The sequence below is a fragment of the Enoplosus armatus genome, chromosome 1 (genome assembly GCF_043641665.1).
Source record: "Enoplosus armatus isolate fEnoArm2 chromosome 1, fEnoArm2.hap1, whole genome shotgun sequence".
In the NCBI taxonomy this organism is placed as follows: Eukaryota; Metazoa; Chordata; class Actinopteri; order Centrarchiformes; family Enoplosidae; genus Enoplosus; species Enoplosus armatus.
In genome coordinates, this window is record NC_092180.1 from 3,936,374 (window position 1) to 3,959,420 (window position 23,047).

Below are 23,047 nucleotides of genomic sequence, written 5' to 3' on the forward strand. Positions count from 1 at the left end.
ACCCTCCCACTCACCTTTATACTAGCTCACCTTCTTATGTCTGTAGAAACCATATTTTCTGATAAAGACTCACTGACAGTGTATAAAGAGCATTTTATAATAGTCAACTGAGATTAAACACTTTGTTTAAGAAAGATTCTCAATGCTAACACAGACAGCAACACGTACACGTGTTCCCTTCAAAAGAAGTCAAAATGCACAAACTAGCAAAATGCTGAAGAGCCCGAAATCAGAGATAAAATGTTTGTCGTAAAGAAAGAAAGCAACTCCGCCTGAGAGCACCTCAAGTCTTTTTATCCTGTATAAACTGTAATTTTCACAAAATGAGCACCAACATCAACAAATGAGTCCAAAAAGCACAAAAAAGAAAACAAAGACGTTTGCTGATAATATCACACAAGATGACAGAACATAATCTCAATAAAATACCATAGTGATTGTTGTCCACCCCACACAGGAAGACAACCCCCTTATTATCATTTCCAGGGCTGCAACTAACGACTATTTTCAGTATCAATTGATTGTTTTCTCTATAACATGTCAAAAAATGCCCGACATGATTTCCACAGCCCCAAAGAGACGTCCTCAGATGTCTTGTTTTATTCGACCAACAATCCAAAACCCAAACATATTCAGTTTACTGTCACATATATGAAAGAGAAATGCATTAATCATCACATTGAGGAAGTCTGTCAGTCCATTAATCAAGTACCTCTTGCAGCCGTAGTCAGTTCAGGTCTAAAAACAATGACAACAAGTACACCTTAACAGATCTTATCACATATGAGCTGCACAAAGTGATTGATGAGATCCGAACCGGACGGCTTTCTCCTTTTCATGTGGCTCCCAGCACACCTCGCTGTCTAGACCAGATTTAAACAAAAGTGAGTCCTCAGTAAACTAATGTCTGTTCCCTGTGAGGTGAATGGATGAATGAACGTGCTGGGATCAGCCCAACCTCTCTGTGTGGTTGATGACATCAGGCAGCTGATCCCTTCTGATCTGCTCTCAGGCAGGAAACAGTGCTGGCGTTGTGTCCCGGCCCCTGATGTGTGATTAGTGGCTGAGTCATTAGCAGGGAAATGCTCAGGCTGTCATTAGTTGCGCCACAACTTTTATCTTTATGAACGCAGAACTGGGAACACTGGGAGGAACAGCGCTGGGTGGGCAGGGTTGGAGCGGGGTGTGTGGTTTGTGTGGGGGGACTGTGGGGGGGGGGGTCTGTTGATAATCAGGGTGCTGGTGTGTGTACAGATGTACTTTCTAATACCCACTTTTGCTTTTTTTTTCTCTTTAGTTCATGGATCATCGCTGTCTCTGGTCTCCAGCACGTCTTCCATTTACTCCACAGTGAGTACACAAAACGTCAGAAAACAACAACAACAACACTAGAAAACAGATATTCTTACTCTTCAGATCAGATTGCTCCACAGTTCGTGTAGAAACCAGAGCAACCAGCTTCTGCTTTTGCTTATGGAATTATGAAATATTGAGTACTTGAGTTGCCAAATACGCTGTTACACATTTACCCGCTAATCCATCCAGATATCTGACTCAAACTCCCTGTGAGAAAAAGCTCTGGCCGCAGTCACACAGGCTAACTTCAGGGACAGCCCACATGTATACACAGTAGCCAATCAGAGCCTAGTCTTCACCCCATAGCTCCTCCTCCCTCTGTGGGCGGGTTTACTCACCTGGCCAGGTGTAGCGGAGAAACTCTCAGACGTTGGATCCCGGCTCAGCGCTGGCTGGTGCTTTGAGCCTGAGAGTCACAGGTTTGAAATCAGAGGGGGGGGAAGAGAGTGGAGGCAAAATGATGGCGACTTTATCCCTGACGGGCACCGTCACGTCCTGGCAACAAACGGTAGGGATGAGGAGGAGGGCTGTTGAGTACTTCATTCTGATTTCTTTTTTCTCTGTTGGAGTTGAATTCAGCTGTAAGTCACACGTGTAATTACACAGAACATGTACTCGCAGATATCGTTTATTCATCAGCTAAAGCCGACATGTCTGACTGAGGCATTAAATGCTTCATATCTGAAAAACAAGTCTAATGTTTGGAAATTTCACACCGACACCATGAAAACCAATTTTTTTTCAGCTTTGGTTTTCAACTTTTCTTCTGTTCATTGTTCTTTATTTGCATGCGAACTCTTTGCTTAGCTGCCGCGATGTTGATGGCTCATGGGATTGTTTTTATTTTCTCAGTGCTGGTCCAGGATTTTGCATCAGAGTGAGATCTCTGTGTTTTGTCTGCGTTTCCAAGACAGACAGGCTGCTCTGTTTGTGTATCTCGGATCAGGTGGTCATGTGTGCGTGATTGACAGCTCTGCGTGGGCGTGTAGACCATGTGTGGACAGATGCCACTTTGTAAAACCACTCGCTCATGCCACATGAGCTTACACACTGCTGTACATGCACAGACACATTAGGCTGTGGAAACCTGTTTCAGTGCTTAGTGGTTGGTTGATGGAACCACGTGAAAAATCATTAATTATCAGCTGTTCTGTTTCGTTGCTTCTGTCGCAACGCGGCCGCTGTGTTCAGGCCTTAAAAATACTGACAGATTATTAAAGAAAAGCACCCAGAGAGCACTTACCTCCACCGAGGCTGCACAATCCTCTAAATGTGTTATTTTGATAGATTTGTCTGCATTAGAATGCATATAGTGATCAAATATCATGGGATACATGAGCCAGATTTGTTTGTGATCATTAAATCTATATTTTTTTTACGAGAGAATGGCCTCTTTCTTATTATTCAGTATATTACATGAAAGACAAATATTTCATGTTCAGCCCAATATATGTTTTTTGTAGAAATCTGAGACAATCATTGTGTTGTTTTTGATGCTACCACTAGATGGTGCCAGAGTAAGACAAATTTACTTTAGTCTAACTTAATATTTTAAAATGATCCACATTAAACATTTAAACTGCACCTCAGATGAGCCGGTTTTTACCACTCACTACAAATAAGCTGTAAAAACTCCAATCAGGTTAAGAAAAACATCAGGGGCCCGTTGCAGCGTGTTTACATGTAAATGTGGGTGTTGCATGTGTTTCAGTGTTTTGGTGACCAGCAGCAGCAGGGTGTGTTGTGTTCGTGCGAGCGTTTGTTTTTCCTGCTCTCACTCTGTATGCATTTTCCTACCTGTATTTTCTTACTATTGTTCTGTGTGCAGCCTATAGAGACAATGGGACTCACACACACACACAGATATCTCAGTGAAATGCCTTCAGGAGGATATCTCTGCTTTCCAGACATATTACACCAGACAATCTCCTGCACCGTTTATAAAGCTCGTCTCCTTGGAGCTTATAAATCAAACAGGAGTCGGGACATGTGCGCGGAGCACGGCCTGACCCCCGGCAGCACATTAAAACAGAATTCAGTCAGCGCGTCCTCTAACGATTTTTCTCTCCTTCTGATGTTTGTTTTTACAGAATGAGGAGAAGTCCCAGTCGGAGGTAAGCGTCAGCCCGCCCACGGCGCTTCTATCCTGTGTTTTCTCAGCTCTTTAATTTTCTCTGTGCAGTTGCGGGACTTGTTGGAACATGGGGGGCGTTTTCACAGTTGTATCTAGTTACACGTGTTACTGTATTGTGACTGACCCTGTAGCAGGCTCTTGTTCCTCTGTGAACACCTGTGTACACCTGTATGTGCTCTGTTACGCATCCGCTGTGTTTCATCTCTTAACCTGAACATATCACAGCTCCAATCTGGGAGCCTCCCTCGTTTGTTGCTACAGTTTTTTGTTTTTTTTTCTCATTATGTGTGGATGGATGCGTGTGTATGTGTGTTTGGCATTGCATGCCTTTTATGGCGCAGGTACAGCATGTTTGCTTTTGTCTTGTAGCTTTTTGATGAGTTTGTTTACATCCTCAGATCCGCAAGCTGCGCCGAGAGCTGGACGCCTCCCAGGAAAAGGTTTCCGCCCTGACGACACAGCTGAGTGCCAATGTAAGTTAGCAAGCACGCAAAACACACACTCCTGAGCAAACGTATCCCCTTTGCCCAAAAGATTAGACTTTGATTTTGAATTATTCATATAAATTCATTGTTGAGGTATATATGACATACCAAACAAATAAAAGGCTGCAGGTGGTTTTGGATCATGGGTGGCCTTTTTTAAAATTCCTGTGTTTTTACTGTATGTACACAAGGCAGACAAACACAAACATAAACTCCAATCAATTTGTGATAGACAGTACATTCTATAGTTTCTCTTTAAATAAGCTTAAGTGTAGAATTGAACAAGATCAAGTGTCTACTGTCATGATAGATGCTCTATGAGGATGTACTTGTTCAATCGCATTTACCTAATTTAAATAAAGGTTTATATATATATATATATTATATACTTATATAATATACTTTGGCATAGAGATGCTTTGAGCTAGCAATGTCATTAGTTTTGCAGGTATTGGACCAATTAAAAATGTAAGCTGATGATGGCGACATTCCAACTATACTATAATTATTAGCTGTTTAAAGTAAAAAATAATGTAATTACCTGAAGCGTGAAGGACTAAAATGTATGTTGTTTTGCCAAAAGACGGACTCAACTTTAAAAAAGCTGTGAAATTTGTCCCTTTGTCCCTCTCAAGCACCCAAACACACGCCAGTATGGTTCATGACATTCATCAACCACTCAACAGATAGCTCCCGCAGAACACTTTACTCCAAGAAGGTGTAATTTCACATCTGGCAGAACCATCAGAAAGTCTCTTTAAGCGTCTCCAGTCACGATCCTATCTGCCACCCTACCTTCTGTATTGCACAAGTCTCGCCACGCTCCGCTTGTAATCTGCTGCGTGAGTCAGTGCACGCTGGTGGTTCAACTGTGGATTAGAGATATGGAAGGAAGGCAAAGGTGTTAGATTACAGCAGAGAGTCGAGTCTCAGCACACGGCTGAGGGACTGTCCCAGATGTGGACCGAAGATTTGCAGCTAATGATGCCTGGATACAAGAAGGTGTTGAAAGAAAAGCACAGACAGAAAACAGAGCGGGGGGGGGGGGTGTATGTAGGGTGTGAGGGAGGGGCTTTGTTCAAATATTTGATTACACGCTGCAGACAGATGATGAATTATCTGAACACACCTTGAAGCCCCCGAGGCCGAGAATCTAAGAACATCTTCTGCTGCAAAGAGTCACGACTTGAATCACACGTCAGTCGACGCCTGATTCAACTCTCACACACACTTCCTGCAGGCATCTGCACATCATTTATAAAGCCGAACACAACGTGAGTGTTTAAATCAGCACAATCAGCGGCGCCGCACTCAAAGTTGAGACTTTTTAAATCTTTTAGAGCGCTTACTTGTTGTGTATGTATTCATTCCAGATTTTAATCATTTATTTTCTTTTGACATGGGATTATCTTCTATGTCTATATGTTTAATTGAAGATGGCCTCAGCGTGAATGAATGGTTTTAGCTCCAAGGACTGTTTGTGGTAAAGACGCCGTAGCGGTTTGGCTTCAGTGTTTGTAGTGTGGGAACCTGCTCAGAACTGACCTACAGCGGATAATCATTTATCACAGGGCGTCATTATTAATTGAATTTGGTTATGTTTTCATTTTGGTATGAAGATTACTTGTCTGACGTCATGTTTTGGTTTTAGCCCCGAGGATGAAGCAGTTGTGGCGACACAACGCTCACGCTAGGTTTTTGAACGTTGGCGTGTGATGGACAGATCTTGAAATAACGACATATGGAACTAAGTGTTGGATGAATGTGGTATTTTATTAGCACACCTGGAAGATGAAAAACAAACATGAACATCTAATGAGTCTGTGGCTTTGAAAGGTTGAGAATTGAGTGAAGCGTCGGAGGAGGTTTGAGCTCTTCAGAGTTCCCGGTTTACGGTTTCACAACTCGTTTGTTTCTCCCGCAGGCTCACCTGGTGGCAGCGTTTGAACAGAGTCTGGGCAACATGACCATTAGACTGAAGAGTCTCACCTTGACGGCAGAGCAGAAGGTGAAAACTCCTCTGCCGTACACTAATCAAAATGCACATTCAGATTCACTGCAGTTGATTTGTTGGTTTGATCCTCTTGCCGTTTTCTCTGTGTAGGACTCTGAGCTGAATGAGTTGAGGAAGACCATCGAGCTGCTGAAGAAGCAAAACGCTGTTGCTCAGGCTGCCATCAACGGAGTCATCAACACACCTGAACTCACGCCTAAACGGGACAGAACAGGTACAGACAAACACCGCAAACACTATGCAAAACAGGGATATTTGATATTTTTAATTACGCTGTAGAAGTTGACTATAGTAATGCAAAGGAAGGAATATTTAGTGTACACATACAAGATGGCTTCTGCACTCTATGAATGAAAGTCTTGAGGGACAGGTGAGACAGGCCATTAAAGGACACGTCGCACAAAAAGGATCCCACATTCTCTCCGAACCACTCAGCAACGAGAACATTTTATTGATAAACAGGCATTTCGATGTGACAAGGGTCTTCCTTTATCAATAAATTGTTGTAGTTGTGAGCTTCAGACGGTGTGTGGGACACTTTTTGTTGCGTGTTCTTCTTGTCGGGAAGGAAAAACCTCTGAAACAGTCGGTAAGCAATAAAAAATTAGTTCAAAACTAGTTTAAAAAAATGTCACGAGTTCAAAAGGTTTCACTCTTTTCTGAAAGACATTTGGAGCCTGTTTTTCTGTAGTCAAAGGAAAACGCTCATGCCAATAGTGAACACTGACTGGTTGATGGTTGATATTTAATTTCAGCCTAATATATGACAAGCACATACATTTGCTGCCCCTTCCTGTCTCTCCACAGCCGGCAGTAACGGCAGTCCACAGCAGCAGCAGCAGCAGCAGCAGAATCAGCAGCCAGACCTGCGCATCAGGAGGCAGCACTCCTCTGACAGCGTCAGCAGCATCACCAGCGCAACCAGCCACTCCAGTGTGGGCTCCAACATGGACGCCGACTCAAAAAACAAGAAGAAGAACAAGAAGAACTGGGTAAGATGCTGCGACAGACGGGTCATTTCAGTGTGCGATGAGTTAAGCAGCCAGCCAGGACTCATGGGGGTTTGTTGTCTTTGTCTCTTTGTGCGTTTTCATGTGTGTGTTGGTGTCACATGTTTGGGTTTCTCCCCTTTAGGCATCTTTCACTGGGGAAAAGGTGAATACACTCAGGATTTTCATAGATTCAGTCCTGTTGAATATCAAGTAATGAATGATTTGGTGATTTGCAGATTAAAAAAAAACAAACATCAGACATTTCGGTTAAAACTGTGCTAAATATGTTTGTAGAAGTTGTCTCTTGACCTGCAAATGACCAAATCAACGGTTACTGGCTAGTGTGTAGTTTTTCACTAGTGATCATACAACAAAACATCTTGCATACTTTCCCTCACAACTTCAAAGACGTGAACTTTTCCTTTTTGTTGTTGAAAGACTTTCTTGTGCACCGGAGGACAAATCGGAGATGATGACGTACGCAACTTTTTTTTCCCTCTCTGTCGTCCCGTAGACTGAAGCGATGTTGAGTCAGCTGCCTGGTTGTCAGTATCTGATCCTGATGTTGGGTTTTAGGAAGAGCGGTAGCTGTTAAAAGACCTGAGCTCGTGTAGAGTTTCCTGCTTTAGATCACAGTGATAATAAACGACCCTCCTGTGTGTGTGTGTGTGTGTGTGTGTGTGTGTGTGTGTGTGTGTGTGTGTGTGTGTGTGTGTGCCGTCTGTTTGTGTAGATGAGACCCCACAGGAGGTTCCTCCATGGAGGTGCTCATACAGTGTGTGTGTGTGATGATGTGGAGTGTATAGGGGCTGTGTCGAGTATATAATGGATCATGAAAGACCCCCCCCTCCCCGTTTCATGGTGGTTGCGATGTAGCATTAGCTTGCAGCTGCCTGGAGCTTTAGTCCTGTAGGGGCCTCTAGTTAAAGCTCTGTCCCTCCATAACACATTAACACACCCAAACCCATATGAACATGTGCTGTTTTGTCTCTCTGTCTTCCTTTGCTTCGCTTCATGTGGCAGGTCTATGAGGTAAGAGTGGTACGGTGTGTGAAATGAAAGAAACAAAGCTGCCTAACCCCTGCACTTCTTCTAGGTTACTAACCTCTGTCCTTTTCCTCCTCACCTCCTGTCCTCTCCCCTCCAACACTGCCTCTCCCTGAAATCTGCTCTCGTGACACTTGAGCCAGCTCGAGAAGGAAAAGTCCACCCGAAAATACTTTGACATAATGTTGAGATATTACAAAGACGTTTGAAGACAAAAACAATCCTAAACAATGCCTGTCCTTGCTGGATGTCCCTCCAAATTAAAGTTGCCACTTAATTTTAAAAAATTATAGAACAAAAGATTGTAGAAGAGGCACTGATGATAAGAGTGAAAAGTATTCACGGTGGATTTCTCCATTAGATTCAAACTCTTGCTCAAATAATATGAGGAAATCAAACAGATTACCTCAAAGCAATACATGTAGTTAGAATATGGCTCATCATTTTTGTTTTTTTACAGACCAAAATTTACAGATTTTTTTAAAATTAGGAAAAAACGAGTACATCTTAGAAAACATCGCACTTTTAGAATTTGCAAGTAAGTTTAGAAAAATAAGAAATAGTTCATCTACAGAATTTTTTATATATAATTTTCAGTGTGAAAACACACACACACATCAGTCTTGTTCAGGTGTCCACAAAATCTGAATTGAATTCTGTCTCCCAAAGGACTCTCAGTACTGTCCCAATCTTTTCCTGATTTTCAACATAAAGATAAAAAACAAAAACAATGAGCCATAAATAGAGTATAAATCAGCAGCTATACACTCAATGTAAACCTAACACATCACACACACACTCACACTCTGCATTCAGAGCTGTATCTCAAGTCATAAGACTTCTACCCATAATTCCCTTTCCCCCTCTGACTCACTTGCACTTTTTAGCAGCTGTTTTCCTCCACTCTCCCCGGCACACTCCTCCTCCTCTCCCCCCCCCCCAGCCTTGTGTTTTCGGGAGAGCGTCCGTCGCCTGCTGACCGTCTCTCCCTCTCTCTGTTTTCTACCTGCAGCTACGAAGCTCCTTCAAACAAGCGTTCAGCAAGAAGAAATCTCCCAAGTCGGCCTCCTCTCACTCCGACATCGAGGAGATGACGGACTCGTCGCTGCCGTCCTCCCCCAAACTGCCCCACAACGGCACGGCCTCCTCCAGCCACATGCTCAGGAACACACACTCCAACTCGCTGTACGTAGACATCCTCGCCTGTATGTGATTGCAGGACTGTTGGGGATAAAGTCTTGCCCGGACGTGAAATTGTTCAAGTAGTACAGTTGGGAAAATGACCAAACTCTGCTTAAATCACAATATTTCATGTCACTAAACTGTGTTGTCCTGCTGTGTGTGTGTGTGTGTGTGTGTGTGTGCACATACAGATTGTCTGAGTGTTTGGACAGTGAGGCGGAGACGGTGATGCAGCTGCGCAGTGAGCTCAGGGAGAAGGAGATGAAGCTGACTGATATCCGCCTGGAGGCTCTCAGCTCCGCACATCAGCTGGACCAGCTTCGAGAGGCCATGAACCGCATGCAGGTCTGCGAACACACACACACACACACACACACACACACACACACACACACACACACACGCACTCACTTACATACAGTATTAGTTGGCCTGAAGTGGGAGCTATAATTTAAGATCAGAATTCATCTTATAGCTGTTTTTTGTTTGCTAAGTTATATATATATATTTTTTATGTTTTTTATTTTAACAACATATTGTTAACATATTTTTATGTTAACAATTCTTTCATAATGAATGCACATATAAATCACTAAATAAGAATAGAGAACATTTAAAAGGAAAATAAATCAATAAATCAATAATTAGATCAATAAATAAACAAAACAAAAAGCAAAGAAGTTGACTGAAAAGGTGTAGGCTGAAGCTGTAGCTTATTTTGCCTACCCTTTTTACGTAACTTATTCTAATAGGCAACCCTACTATATTTAAGTCATACAAAAAAAACAAAACAAAAACAAAATTTCCGAACCTTTCATACCCAACGACTTCATCTGTGCGTGTCTGCAGGTGGAGATCGAGAAGCTGAAGGTGGAGAATGACCGTCTGAAGGTGGAGAATCAGGGAAGCAGGACGGGCTCCCAGGCCTCCATCTCGTCCTCTCCTCCCCCTCACACGCACAGCCAGGCGGCGGGAACCGGACCGGGTCTCTCCCAGCACAGCCTCAACCTCACCACCAGCGAGTCCACCAGTCTGGGTAAGACAGAGCTGATGTCATGGGACCCACACAGATTTATAATGTATGAAGACTGTATGATGTCAGTGTAGGGAATCATTTTATGTTTTACATTACATGTGTCAGACTATGACGCAATGAATTTGGATGTGTGTAAGTAACTTTCTTACTGCCGGCTTTCTGCAGTGACTTGATTTCTTAAAGGGAAAAACGGTGGAAAGACTTGATTTAAATCAGCCATTAACTCAAATATTTAACCAACCAACGTATTGACTTTGATAACACGTTAAAACTGTCAAGTCACTAACAAGGCTATGGGAGGTCATGGGAAATGTAGAAACCTTGTCTGACTTTGCTCCGCCTTCCTGTCAGACATGCTGCTGGACGACACCGGCGGAGAGGGAGGGATGAGGAAGGAGGGGCGACGCGTGAAGATGGTCGTCAGCCTGGACGAAGACAGCAAGTGGGGGGAGGTGAGACCTGTTTGACCTGTTTTTGTTGGTTAAGATTGGTATTGTACCAGTAAGCTTATTGGTATCTAAAGCCAGTTTGTTTTCCATCGCAGGAGGGCCGGACTCGTCATTTCCTGATCGGTTGCATCGGAGTGAGTGGTAAAACCAAGTGGGACGTCCTGGACGGAGTGGTCCGACGCCTGTTCAAGGTAAACATAAACAGGAATAACGGCAATACAGAATCAGATAACAAAATGTCAGAGAAATCCTCTTTAGAAACTTCACAAAAACATTGTTTAAATGTACCGAAACGTTGTGTCTGACAGGAGTACGTCACCCATGTGGACCCTGTGAGCCAGCTGGGCCTGAGCTCAGACAGCGTGGAGGGATACAACATCGGAGAAATCCACCGGCCCAGTGTCCCCAGCGCCGCCCACACGCCCGAGCTGCTGCCCTGCGGCTACCTGGTGGGCGACAGCAACACCATCAACATCCAGCTGAAAGGTACCAACGCCGCATCAAGCCAACGCCGCAAATGATTATTCTGTTCTGTCCGTCTGTCAGAAAAAATCCAGTTTAAAACCAGTTTCAATTGGTCTATTATTCTTATCCCTATAAACAACTGGACCAACAAAGTAGACGCTGGAGGTCTAGTAGGATACTGAGATCTTTGGAAATCCTGATTGGTCAAATTTGAAATTGGCTGCATCCAGAAACATAACAACAACAAAAGTTGGTGACCTTTCTCTGGGCATTGTCAGATGCATTGTGGGAAACAAAAGGACTTAGTGAAGTAGATGTAGGTAAGGCAGATTAACGCTAACGCCTAGCGTCATGCAAGTCATTTATTGAACAAAAATAGGCTTGTCAAATGTGAAAATGTGCTGCTTTTCTGTTCTGTATCATGATAAATTGAATATCTTTGGGTTTTGGACTATTTGAAGTCACCTCGGGCTGTGGGAAATTAAGTCAGATGATTCATTGATTCATCAAAACTGTATTTAATAGCTTTAATTTATTAAATGAATCATTAGTTGCAGTTCTAATCTAGTTTGGTTTAATAAATCAGCATTTACAAAGGACTCAGAATATATGGGGAATGTGTGGGCCCTGACTCAAGGAGTAAAAGAACTAGGACTCAAACCTGTTACCTCACTTGACTTAAAGGTCCTGATGATCCTGATGTGTGTGTGTGTGTGTGTGTGTCCAGGTGTGAGCAGTGAGAACGTGGACTCGCTGGTGTTCGATACTCTGATCCCGAAGCCGATGCTGCAGCGCTACGTCTCCCTGCTGAAGGAGCACAGACGCGTCATCCTGTCGGGCCCCAGCGGTACAGGAAAGACCTACCTGGCCAATCAGCTGTCTCGACACCTGCTGCTGCTGGAGGGCCGACCTCTGACCCCCCACGCTGTCGTCACTTTCAACGTGGACCACAAGTCCAGCAAGGTAAATAAAACACATGCAAGTTCTGTATTCTGAAGCCACTGCAGAGTTTAACAGGCACAAAGGGTTAAATGTTAGTAGAGTTCACAAAACAAAAGATGGTATTTGAATCAGTCAGGTGTTTTTCTGTTCTCTAGTATTGAAACTTAACATCAAAATTGACTCAATTTCCAATTTCAATTTCAAACAAAAGCCATGTGTGGTTAATTTAACACATCAGGACAATTAAGATCATCACAGCAAAGACGATGGACCTTGAGTCATCTAAACATTCTGGCTTTCGTGGGTCAGAAAGGTTTTGTGTAGAAAACAATGCTGCACAAATAACATAAAAACAAATACGAACGCCTACACGATTTCAAATGCTCTCTCTCTGCAGGAGTTGCGTCAGTACCTGTCAGGTTTGGCCGAGCAGTGCAGCGGTGTCCCGGGGGCGGACGGCCCTCTGGTGGTCATTCTGGACAACCTGCACCATGTCAGCTCCCTGGGAGAGATCTTCAACGGCGTCTTCAACTGCAACTACCAGCACTGGTCAGCTCATACACACACACACACACATTAATCTGCAATGGACTGATTAATGGACTGATGTTACCTGATGACAAACCATAATAATCAGTGTTTTTCTCTCTTTTCAGCCCCTACATTATCGGCACCATGAGCCAAGCCACGTCGTCTGCCCCCAACCTGCAGCTTCACCACAACTTCAGGTAAACTGCTGGATATTTGACATGTCGAAAGATTTACGAGGTCTTAAAATACATTTAAGAAATCATCAAAAAAATACATCTCTGCAGGTAAATGTGTGGGAGGGTGGGTTTGACCATTTTGTATAATATAAGTCCTGATACACCTGTATGTTCTCTGATCAGGTGGGTGCTGTGTGCGAACCACATGGAACCGGTGAAAGGTTTCCTGGGTCGCTACCTGAGGAGGAAGCTGATTGAGATGGAGATTGGCAGCCGGACGCGCAACATGGAGCTGGTGAAGATCATCGACTGGATCCCGCGGGTTTGGCACCACCTCAACCGCTTCCTGGAGACACACAGCTCCTCTGACGTCACCATCGGTAAGAGAACGGCGCACAGTTGAAGAAAGGTCCTTTAATAAAAGTGTAGAAACAATCAGTGTCTTACCTCTCTGCTCTGTGGCGTGCAGGACCTCGCCTCTTCTTGTCCTGTCCCATAGACGTGGAGGGATCCAGGGTTTGGTTCACTGACCTCTGGAACTACTCCATCATCCCCTACATGCTGGAGGCCGTACGAGAGGGACTGCAGGTAACACACACACACACACACACACACACACACACACACACACAGTTTGTCTGTGTGAGCTTGATGTCTCAAAAACTTTGCACTAAATGGAAATGACGGACTGACCAAAGAACAGCAGATTCGTTTTTTGGTGGCGGTCCAGGTCTGAGATTTCGATTATATTTTTGCCTGTAACAATAAAACGTATTAATAACGAGACTTGATTTGACATCTCGAGGGGATTTTAAAGGATCCAGCTGAATGAAGTAGAAGCGTAATGAGTCTGAGAAAGACAGAATTGTTCAGATGTGACCGGGGTCATGTTCATCAAAGTGTAATGGATTCAATTTGTACTCTTTAATCTGCGTGTAATTGGCATCTGATTTAATTAGGCAGCAGCTAATTACCAGAATGCAGCCTCTGAGTGTGAGTGGAGGGGAGCTTGAAAGGCAGCTTGGAAGAGAAACCAGAATGTTGTGACGCTGAAATGGAAACACTTTTACACTGCGACTGCAGTTTATCTCCACCTTCTAAAATCTTTAGTTATTTATATGTCTCTAAAAACAAATGCAGAGACAAAGTCACCTCTAAGGAGATTAAGCAGCTGGAAGCATACAAGATAACAAGAGAAGAAAGTACAGTACAAGCCACCATAATATAAATGTCCTATCAAAAGACTGCAGTCAGCTACTGCAGCCACGACTCTCCATCCCAGCTCTCAGCTCTCACTTCAGCCTGCTGTCACTGAGATTTATGTTTCATTTTCTCTTCCCTCGCGCAGCCTTCCTTTTAATACCTGTGCAAAGCAGCACCTGCGTTTTAGAGACAGAGAATTTCCACACAAAACTGGCCTCCAGCGATTAACCGAACCTCAGACAACAGACCAACTGCTCCGCTGTGCCACTCAAGTCCAAAATGCTAAATCTGCCTCCTAGCATCTTCTAGTACGTTTCAGTGTCCCATTCTGTGTCTCCCCGTAGCTGTACGGCCGCAGGGCTGGGTGGGAGGACCCTGCTGCCTGGGTGATTGACACTTACCCGTGGTCAGCCACCCCCACCCCAGCTGAATGGCCCCCGCTGCTGCAGCTCCGCCCAGAGGATGTGGGGTTCGATGGGTACTCTGCCCCGAGAGAAGGAGTCAGGAAAGAGCCACCGCAGAGCGACAGCGACGCAGACCCACTGGTGAGCAGAAATGACTCGCATGGGATACATTTTTTATCTGTTAGTGAGCATTTTAACAATTAGGCAGGTTAGTCATGCACAAATATATAGCATCTCTTTCTTTTTTCATACATTTTAGACACAGTACACATTTTAAGTGAAAGTAAAATCCATCCAAAGGTCAGAAACAGGAACGGGTGCTTCTTCCATCTCTGAGTTGTAAAGCTCGATCACACCGACTCTCGTTTCTGCTGACAGATGAACATGCTGATGCGTCTGAAGGAGGCGGCGACGTCGTCGAGTCCGCAGAGCTACGACAGCGACTCCAACAGCAACAGCCACCAGGACGACATCCTGGACTCGTCGCTGGAGTCGACCTTGTGATGCCATCAAAACGCAACACTGGGATCAGTTTTCAGGAGGAACTTTTTATAAGAACTGTTCTCACTGTGAGAACTTCTTGTTGAGAGTATAATTTCTTGCCACAAAATCCAGACACCTTAATTTGGGTGCAGGTAACCCAAATATTTAAAAAGAAAAAAAAAAAAGTTCAAATTGCATTTCAGAAAACGGGCGACAAAAGTTTCTACTGCACTGCGCTGTTTTGTTTTGTTTTTCACCGCTGTGGCCCGTGGCTCCTCGGTCAGGAGCCTGAAATCTACTTCAGACAGACAAAATAAAAGCACACAGCCTGTCACTGTTGATGAGGCATCATCATTACCATCATCAGCATACTGAAACACCAGCCGGGGGTCCTCCATCCTCCACTGAGGCGCAGCATCAGCTCCAGCTCATCAGGGCTGCAGTGCGCCTGAGCTGCCTGCAGATGGTGATACAGGCCCTGTCTGTGGAGCAGCAGTGAGCCTGAGCTACCAGAGAACACCAATGAGGCTGCTGCCGGTTGGTTGGATGGATGGATGGATGGATGGATGGATGGATGGATGAACAGCCAGCAGCTCTCTGCTCTTCCTCCTCCTCTACGGCTGAAGTTGCTTGTGTGATTGCGGGAGGATAAATCGAGCCAAAGTCAATGTTAAGTCCTAAAGCATGCCTGCTCACGCTTCGAAAAGCTCCTCAGACAGATCCTTCATTTTACATCCCAAACTCTAGACAGTTAATTCAACTCCGAACTATACCCAATTTCTGTTTGAAAAACATATATAGTGTAATAATAGTCCATGAAGGAGATTTTGTCCACATCGGAAGGTTTTGAGATAAATGTCTTGGTGAACAAAAAGGATGAGAACTGGTGTGTTTGCAAATGCAAATCCATGAAATAAACATGGTAACAAGGAAGCTGGCAAACACTGAACAATGTCAAAGTCAACCCCTAAATCTCCAAACGAAGGAGACAAACCTGGGCAATTTAACCAAAAACTTCCCACCACCAATCCTTGCTGTCACAGACATCATATGGCACTTTTCATCAAGCTTCTCAGCGTTTACATCCTGCCTCAGAGCTGAGAAACCGTCGCTCTACCACAAAGTAGTTCCTTTGAAAATGAGCCGAATAACGTACAAAGTGCATACGTTCTATTGGCCAGACAGACACCAGTCAGACCCGCTGAAAATAAAAGGCTTTTCCTAGCTGACTTTACAAAGCAAAGCAAGGACAAAACCTAATATACAAAATCCCTTTTAGGGTCTTTCAGGAGGAAAGGGCGCTAACTGGGAAGCATTCACCGTGGCTAGATTTATCCTTTTAACTTTTACCATGTTTGAGATAATGTCCTTTTCTATCTGTGTTGTAAGTTTCCGTGTAATTTCACAAATAACGCCTCTATCACTTAAGTTCTTGCATTGATCCACCTGATAACCCTTTCATATCTCCATGCACATTGGCCCGAACAGGCTGTTGTAGCACAAATCTCTTTTGGTGCTGGACTGAATTCTAACAAACAATGCCTTACTCTTTTCTAACAGACTATGTGCATTAGCTGATTCTTTATTTGTCTAAATGGCTGTAAACTTAACAGGGCTCAGAGTCGACTCCCTCCTCGAGCACCTCCGGGTTGTCGAGGAGCGGCGTCGACCTCTCATCATATCAAACGCCAATGCCGTGGGATTGAGACGTGAATGAGAAGCAGTACTTTGGGTCTCAAATTAAGTTGTATGCATGTGTGACCCAGTGCTGTGAAGCTGGTGTAAATATTTGGACCACTAGCAAGAAAGAAAAAATATATAGATGTGTTTTGGTGCTCGAAATCAGAACCTTTTGCAGGTTGATCGGATGAGGGAAGTTTAAGAAGATGTGTTGATTTTATACCTCATCCCCATCCTTTAACTGTGCTCTCGCCATGCTCATAGTCTGTTTTGATTCTGTGATTAAGAAAACTGTCATAAAACATGTTGAATTAGTGTATATGCTGCTTTGTTTATAGTGATATAATTAAGGTTAAAGGTATAAAGGTACTTGTGGTTGAATGATAATGTAAAACGGTTTGACATCATTTCTGTGGCTTAGAAAATAAAGAATATTGTACTTTTCCTTTGTTTTAAACCTCCCAGCCTACCTTCTGGGAAGGGCAGGCGGGCGTCACGTAGTCCGGCGCGGCTTCCATCGCTTTCAGTGTTTTTGTCACCGATCCTATGCAACATTCATTCTGATCTCCAAATGGAAGCCAAAAGCTGAATGCCCCCCACCCCCCCACCCCCAGCGGTTTTCAGCACTGCCGAGACGTACAGCATGGAACCAGATTTGTGACTTTTCGGATTTGTCGTCCATGGTCTTTGTCCATATGTGTGTCTGTGTATTTTGTAGAGGCTTTCCTGCTACGGTCCTTGTAAGCACAAAGAGACTGATTCTGTGTGTCTTGTGTAACGCCTGCTCTGAGAGGTGTGGCTGTTGTTGAAGCATTTGACCAGTCTGTCGGTTTATTACTCACAAACTCAATGAATGTTTAGCCTTCTTTGCTATGTACATTTTTTTATATGTAACATAACTTTGTAAATAGTTGATTATCTTGAAGCATTTTGATGACTTTTTCTAGCTGATTTGTTACAGTACTTGAAAAGGAGTATTTTGTGTACAGTCTCTTTACATCAGAGCAGATTGGTGCTGTTTGTCGTCACTGGTCTGTCCAGGACTCGGAGAATTAAATCTATCACTGTACTAGTCTTAAGTTATTGTGATTCAATAAAATTAATGATTATTTATGATTGAATGTTGTCAAACAGTTTTTTTTAAAACAACAACAACACACACACACACACTAGACTTGGAATTGTTTACAATTTTATTTGGTATTTGTACAAAAAGTGTGAAATAAACATATATACAGCACATAATACAACATACTTATTAAACAAATTCATATAAATTATTAACGAAATAGCTAAATTCTTCAATAAACAACTCTATTCAAGGTCAAGGTAAAAGGAACTCAATATTCTTGGCATAAAATTTCCATACAAAATTGTACAAAATACTGTACAATTGAACAAAGCTGTGCAAAACAGCAAATTGTGTCTCAGAAGCAGATCCTGTACAGTGCGCATGCGCTGATGAAGCAACAAACTTCGAGTGAAACTTTGTTTGAACAATGACATTTATGGGTTCTTGTTTCAGTGCGGCAGCTTCTTATAAATCTGGTCACAGTCTCATATGAAAACAAAACGTGGGTTATATCTCTATATTTGCTTTTAGAATAAATTAAGATACTGTTATTTCTTCTTCGTCTGACTCTGAGAAGTCTGAGTGCTTACTGGAAAGAGACGGGGAGGACATGCTGGACCCTGCCGCCCTCATTCTCTCTCTTCCAAACGCTTCTTCCTCATCCTCCTCTTCATCCTCGGCTGAGGACTTCTTGCCCACGTCGCTGAGGTCCGGGTGCGGGTTGGCTTTGGTGGGCAGCGTCTGCTCGCGGCAGCCACCGGACGACAGCAGCTCTCGTTCCTTGGAGTTCCTCCACTTCATCCGCCGGTTCTGGAACCAGATTTTCACCTGTAGACAGGGAGGAAACGGTGAGCGACAGGGAGGAAACGGTGAGCGACAGAGTTCTGCGTCAGGAGCGGAGGAACGCGCAACTGCGTCTTTACGCGCAAATCACGCACTGGACATTTTAAGCACGTGCAAGCGCTCACGACGTCTTACCTGTGAGTCTTTCAGGCCCAGTTTAGAGGCCAGCTTCTTCCTGTCCGGCTTGCTGATGTATTTCTGTTTCTGGAACATTTTCTCCAGGGCCTTGCGCTGCACGTCGGAGAACACCGCCCTCCTCAGCATCCCTCTCCGGGGTTTCCCTCTGGCGGCCAGGGGCCATGAAAAAGTCCCGGGGATGGGAACAACGGACGAGGATGCTGCAACACAAACACGTAAGAGAAACCTGTTAGTCATGTTTGTTTTTTGTTGCCACATCTCAGAAAAAAATCTGTTTTTTACCAGCAGAGAAGAAATGATCCTTAAAACGACCAACCAGGAGGTGGGAATAACTTCCTGCTCCATAAACCCAAACTTAAAGCCACTCAGACACCGCAGAGGCTCTATATGAATATAATGATTTCTCTTTATATACTTTTCAAATGGTTATTATTGGAACTTTTCCCCCTTTGGAACTGTGCAATACGTCTCCGTTTTGAGTGAAATGGCACGAGGTGACTAATTAGCACATTGGCCGGTCCCCAGCCGCATTGGTATGGTAAAGAGGTAGCATATCCTTTAAGGAACCCAGTGAGGGCGGATAGAGGAGTTAATAAACCGTGAACGGTAATTGTGTAGTAATGAACTAACGCAGAAAAGACTCTGGACAGGCGGCGAAGGCCATATATTATCGCAACAAAAGGAGATTTACACTTTCAAACTAAACACAACTGCATACCAGAATACTGATGCCCGGAGGGGGGAGAGGGGGGTGGGGGGGTGGGGGTGAGTAGTGGAGGGGAATTTTTTTTCTTCGTGCCTTCAAATCATTTTCATTAAATGAACACGAAAAGCTATTCAGGACGCTGGAGTTGTTTTGTTGAGGCATTCAGCTGAGCCCATGAAAAGACTCCATCTCCATTATGGTTTGCCTGAATGAAAGCGCGGACTAGCGACTTTATAGACTTTTCTAAGAGATTATTCTTTATCTCAACTCGTTGATTGGCCCGCTCGGAGAATAGAGGAGCGTTTAGGGCACAGAGAGAGTGAGGATTGGAGGTCACTGGTAACCTATCCTATGGGCCGTGCGGCACGCAGGGAAAACTTTCCCCAGCTGGGACATTTTAGACGCAGTTGGGCTTAAAAATTCGCTTTCCCTCTCTGCACACTGCTGACTGGACTTCCTCCTGACTGTAGCTGCCCTGTGGCCGCAGCAGAATCAGGAACAACGACGCGCTATGTGGTCTTGTGAGAATATTGAAAACTCTCAATAGAGCCTAATAGGGAAATTAGTGCATGACTAGTTCACGCCTTTGCACCCCCCCTGGTAAAAGTCACTCTCCGGGGTGTGTGGGTGGTTTGCCCGGTGGGAGCTGACCAAATTGGTCACGGTGCTGAAGGCTTTGTTGCCCGCCACAGCGGCCCGGTGGCCCCCCGGGCTCTGTGGGAAAACGCGGGGCCGGGGAAATGCCAAAACGCCCCCCAATGGGAAACAGGGGGGACTATAACTCGCAACCCCGCCTCAAATTTAGAGCGTGACGATTTGGGATAATTGGTTAATTAGAGGGTTTGTGGGTGGGTCCGGGTAGGGGCCAGAGCCGGCAGTCCCCATTAATAAGACAGTGATTTCTTCTTTTCTGGTAAAAATCTATGACGGGGGGGTGAAAGTGTTTTACATCTAAATGCAATTAGTTGAGACGGCATTCTGAAGGCTGAAGAGACATGAATCTATAAAGAGGAAGTGCGCAAAAGTTGCACCTACCTGGTAAATAAGGCGTCCTGAATATGGGGTGAAAGGTTCCGTCAAAGTAGGGCACAGGGAAGGTCTTGGAGTGCAGGCTGTGGAATGTAGGCGGTGAGCAGGCTGTGGAGGAAAGTCACACGTGTTAACAACAAACAAACCCCCCCTGGACGAGAAAAATCCATCTAAAGAAACATCAACTCAAACGGAAGGTAGGGAGACAGTCTGTCGACTCACCGCTCTTTGGTGAAGGTGCGAGGATGGCGCTCACTCCGAACTTGAGAAAAGTCGGGTCCTTGCTGCTCGGCACTGACGTTTTCGGCGAGCACGATTCGCGCGTCACCGCGGCCGCGGCCAGCGCGCGCTCCATGGGCGCGCCGCTGAAGGACAAGGTGGTGGTGGCCGTGGGCAGGGAGGCGCTCGCTGACGGGACAGTCCGGTTTATGAAGGCGGCGGGGCGGCTTATCCGCAGCAGGTCCTCCACTAGAAAGCTGGAGTGGGTCGGGAAGGCGGACGGCAGCGTCTGGTGGAGCGGCAGGGACGCGGCGGGTCGGTACAGCCCCGGGTAGAGGGCAGGAGGCGCGATGACGCTTGGGATCATCATGGTCCCGGCTCGAAAAAAATCAGTGTGTGAAATCTTAGATACTCCTCGTGGTGGCTGGGAGGGGATCAGTCGTGTGAATGGCTGCTAGCTCCTCTGGTTTCCTCACTCTGGGGAGAGGAGTTTTATAGCAGCCTGTCCCCCCCCCCCCCCGCTTCGACCCTCCGCTCAGGGCTGACAGCCTCAACAATGGGGCTCAACAAAGTTCTCCACATGGGTCGCTTTCATGCCGCATCCCCCGGCCCGCTGATTGGCCGGAGGACGCAATTTATGATTGCATTAGACTTCATAAGCAAGCAACACACAAAGTCCCCGACACAAAAGAGGCTCAGTCATCAATTTTGCATGTTGACCACTTTCTTTTCAATTTGTTTTGTTTGGCAGAAGCAAGCGGCCTAATTAAAGAGCAATCTTTACAGATCCAGTCATTACAGGGGGACTTTTAATGAGAACTTTAGAAAAGATACTTTATTCTTTTCTCTTCGGGGTGTCTTTCTGTTAAGCAGGATATAAAAATACACTCGTTAAAATGCAAAATTATTCTTTTATTCTATTTTCAGTGCTGCAAAAAATAAACACCCACAGGTAGATAAAACTGGGCTTTAAACGATCTAATACGACCAATGGAAGAACTGGTTCATCTGTTCGTCTGTTCTGTTGGCTTTTTATTGTTAAACCCACATTTCAAACATTAGCTGCAGACGCTGCGCAGCATCTCCAATGTAAATCAGTTTTAGGGTTTCATGGGATTCTCAACACTCAATCTGGCCCTCGTCATGGAATAATGTCTTAAACGGATTTCTGCTATCAAAACGCTTTAACAGATGTGTTAAATATCACTCTTTCTGCACAGGCTTCATTCAGCGCGCAGAGCCGCAGCTCAGTGCGCACAGGAGAAGTGTGCGGCCTGAGCCGTGCGCTCATGATCCTGTTAACCATGAACTAACTGTCACCCTCAGCTGCGGAGGAGGCGCCCCTCGGCCTTTCTCTCCTTCCCTCTCTCGGCTTCAGAAAAAAAAAAAAAAAAGCCCAGAGGAATAAAAAAAGCTTTATTTCTAAAGACGGTTTTGTTCTGCTATTTTAACCGGCTGAATAAAAGTGCATCTGTGATTTGATTTAAAACGCATTCATATGAGCGGACACTGAGACCCCATATAAAACTCTTATTAAAGCGACTTGGAGCCTGATAGTCGTGTTCTGTCAGCTTTGCCCCTGAAAACCCGTTAAAGCAGAGCGATCAGGCGAAAATTGCACCGCAGAAGCAAAGAGGGGAGAAAACGACTAGTTGTTGCCAGTTTGAAACCCAATTAAAATAAGAAATACAAGCAAACAAAAAGTCATTCAAGGAAAGAAAAAATACAAATGTTTTTAAATTATTTGATTTCATTAATCTGTATTTTAATTCGTCTATTGTTTTTTTTTTTTTTCATTTATAATTTTTTTTATTAGCATGTAGCTCTCGAGTTAATATTTTGATTTAATAGTCTACATTGCGATCTACAAGCTACTTCTTTTACACTAAAATATGTGTATTTTATTTTTCTTTCCTCTTAGGAAAATAAAAACCGTAATATCCTGTGATGAGCGCGCGCAGTTGGTTTTTAATCTCGTGATATTCAGAAACAAATAATATGACGTGCAATATTTTCAGCATATTTTTTATGTTGTGTGACATGTTTAATGTTCATATGAGTCAATAAAAAAGCTAAAGAAGAAAAGCTCAGTGTTCATCAAAAGTGCGTGTAAACAAACTTTCACTTTATTATTATTTAAAGACACATTTGCTGTTTTATTCAGAGTGAAGTAAAACCAGTCAGTCCGCATCATGCGGGATCAGCTCAGATGATGATAAGTGCTTCAACATCAATCTAATATAAAGTGGCCACAATCCGATAATTAAAAGGGAACGCCTCCGTGAAATGATCCTTTGGAGAGAGTCGACGCTTATCAGAGGTGCGTCTGCTTTATGAGCGCAGGACGCGCAAACAGGCGTTAACACAGCGCCTGGTCACCACAGCTACACCTCCAATAAGTAACAAGACCTTCAAAGCTTTTTTATGAGCCCGTATTCCTTTACTTGGCTGCCCGAAATCC

General features: G+C 44.3%; 2 protein-coding genes across 2 annotated transcripts in view; one reads left to right on the forward strand and one right to left on the reverse strand.

Moving 5' to 3' along the window:
• Window positions 1-14,920, forward strand: part of nav2a (neuron navigator 2a) — a 98,033-nt gene extending 83,113 nt beyond the window's left edge. Inside the window, exons 22-41 of the mRNA XM_070909148.1 lie at window positions 1,298-1,350; window positions 3,447-3,470; window positions 3,889-3,963; window positions 5,900-5,983; window positions 6,080-6,203; window positions 6,797-6,981; window positions 8,005-8,013; window positions 9,041-9,213; window positions 9,402-9,555; window positions 10,060-10,246; window positions 10,598-10,698; window positions 10,791-10,886; window positions 11,004-11,181; window positions 11,888-12,123; window positions 12,500-12,651; window positions 12,759-12,830; window positions 12,993-13,189; window positions 13,279-13,397; window positions 14,357-14,557; window positions 14,795-14,920. Coding sequence (XP_070765249.1) covers window positions 1,298-1,350; window positions 3,447-3,470; window positions 3,889-3,963; window positions 5,900-5,983; window positions 6,080-6,203; window positions 6,797-6,981; window positions 8,005-8,013; window positions 9,041-9,213; window positions 9,402-9,555; window positions 10,060-10,246; window positions 10,598-10,698; window positions 10,791-10,886; window positions 11,004-11,181; window positions 11,888-12,123; window positions 12,500-12,651; window positions 12,759-12,830; window positions 12,993-13,189; window positions 13,279-13,397; window positions 14,357-14,557; window positions 14,795-14,920 — 2,546 coding nt within the window. The remainder of the gene's footprint in view (window positions 1-1,297; window positions 1,351-3,446; window positions 3,471-3,888; window positions 3,964-5,899; window positions 5,984-6,079; window positions 6,204-6,796; window positions 6,982-8,004; window positions 8,014-9,040; window positions 9,214-9,401; window positions 9,556-10,059; window positions 10,247-10,597; window positions 10,699-10,790; window positions 10,887-11,003; window positions 11,182-11,887; window positions 12,124-12,499; window positions 12,652-12,758; window positions 12,831-12,992; window positions 13,190-13,278; window positions 13,398-14,356; window positions 14,558-14,794) is intronic.
• A 3,268-nt stretch (window positions 14,921-18,188) lies between these two features.
• On the reverse strand, window positions 18,189-20,971 carry dbx1a (developing brain homeobox 1a). Its single transcript, XM_070909513.1, has 4 exons — window positions 20,590-20,971; window positions 20,374-20,475; window positions 18,630-18,832; window positions 18,189-18,479 (listed from the first exon to the last, which is right to left on the reverse strand). The coding sequence occupies exons 1-4, from the start codon at window positions 20,954-20,956 to the stop codon at window positions 18,189-18,191; spliced, it is 963 nt and encodes a 320-aa protein (XP_070765614.1). The 5' UTR covers window positions 20,957-20,971.
• Window positions 20,972-23,047: the final 2,076 nt, after the last annotated feature.

What these genes read in the sequence shown, in the direction of transcription:
- dbx1a (XM_070909513.1), bottom strand. Translation starts at nt 20,956, where the DNA reads ATGATGATCCCAAGCGTCATCGCGCCTCCTGCCCTCTACCCGGGGCTG. An exon ending in CAGGACGCCTTATTTACCAG is followed by an intron (nt 18,833 to 20,373) that starts GTAGGTGCAACT and finishes TTTGTGTTGCAG; the next exon opens with CATCCTCGTCCGTTGTTCCC. An exon ending in TGGGCCTGAAAGACTCACAG is followed by an intron (nt 18,480 to 18,629) that starts GTAAGACGTCGT and finishes CCCTGTCTACAG; the next exon opens with GTGAAAATCTGGTTCCAGAA.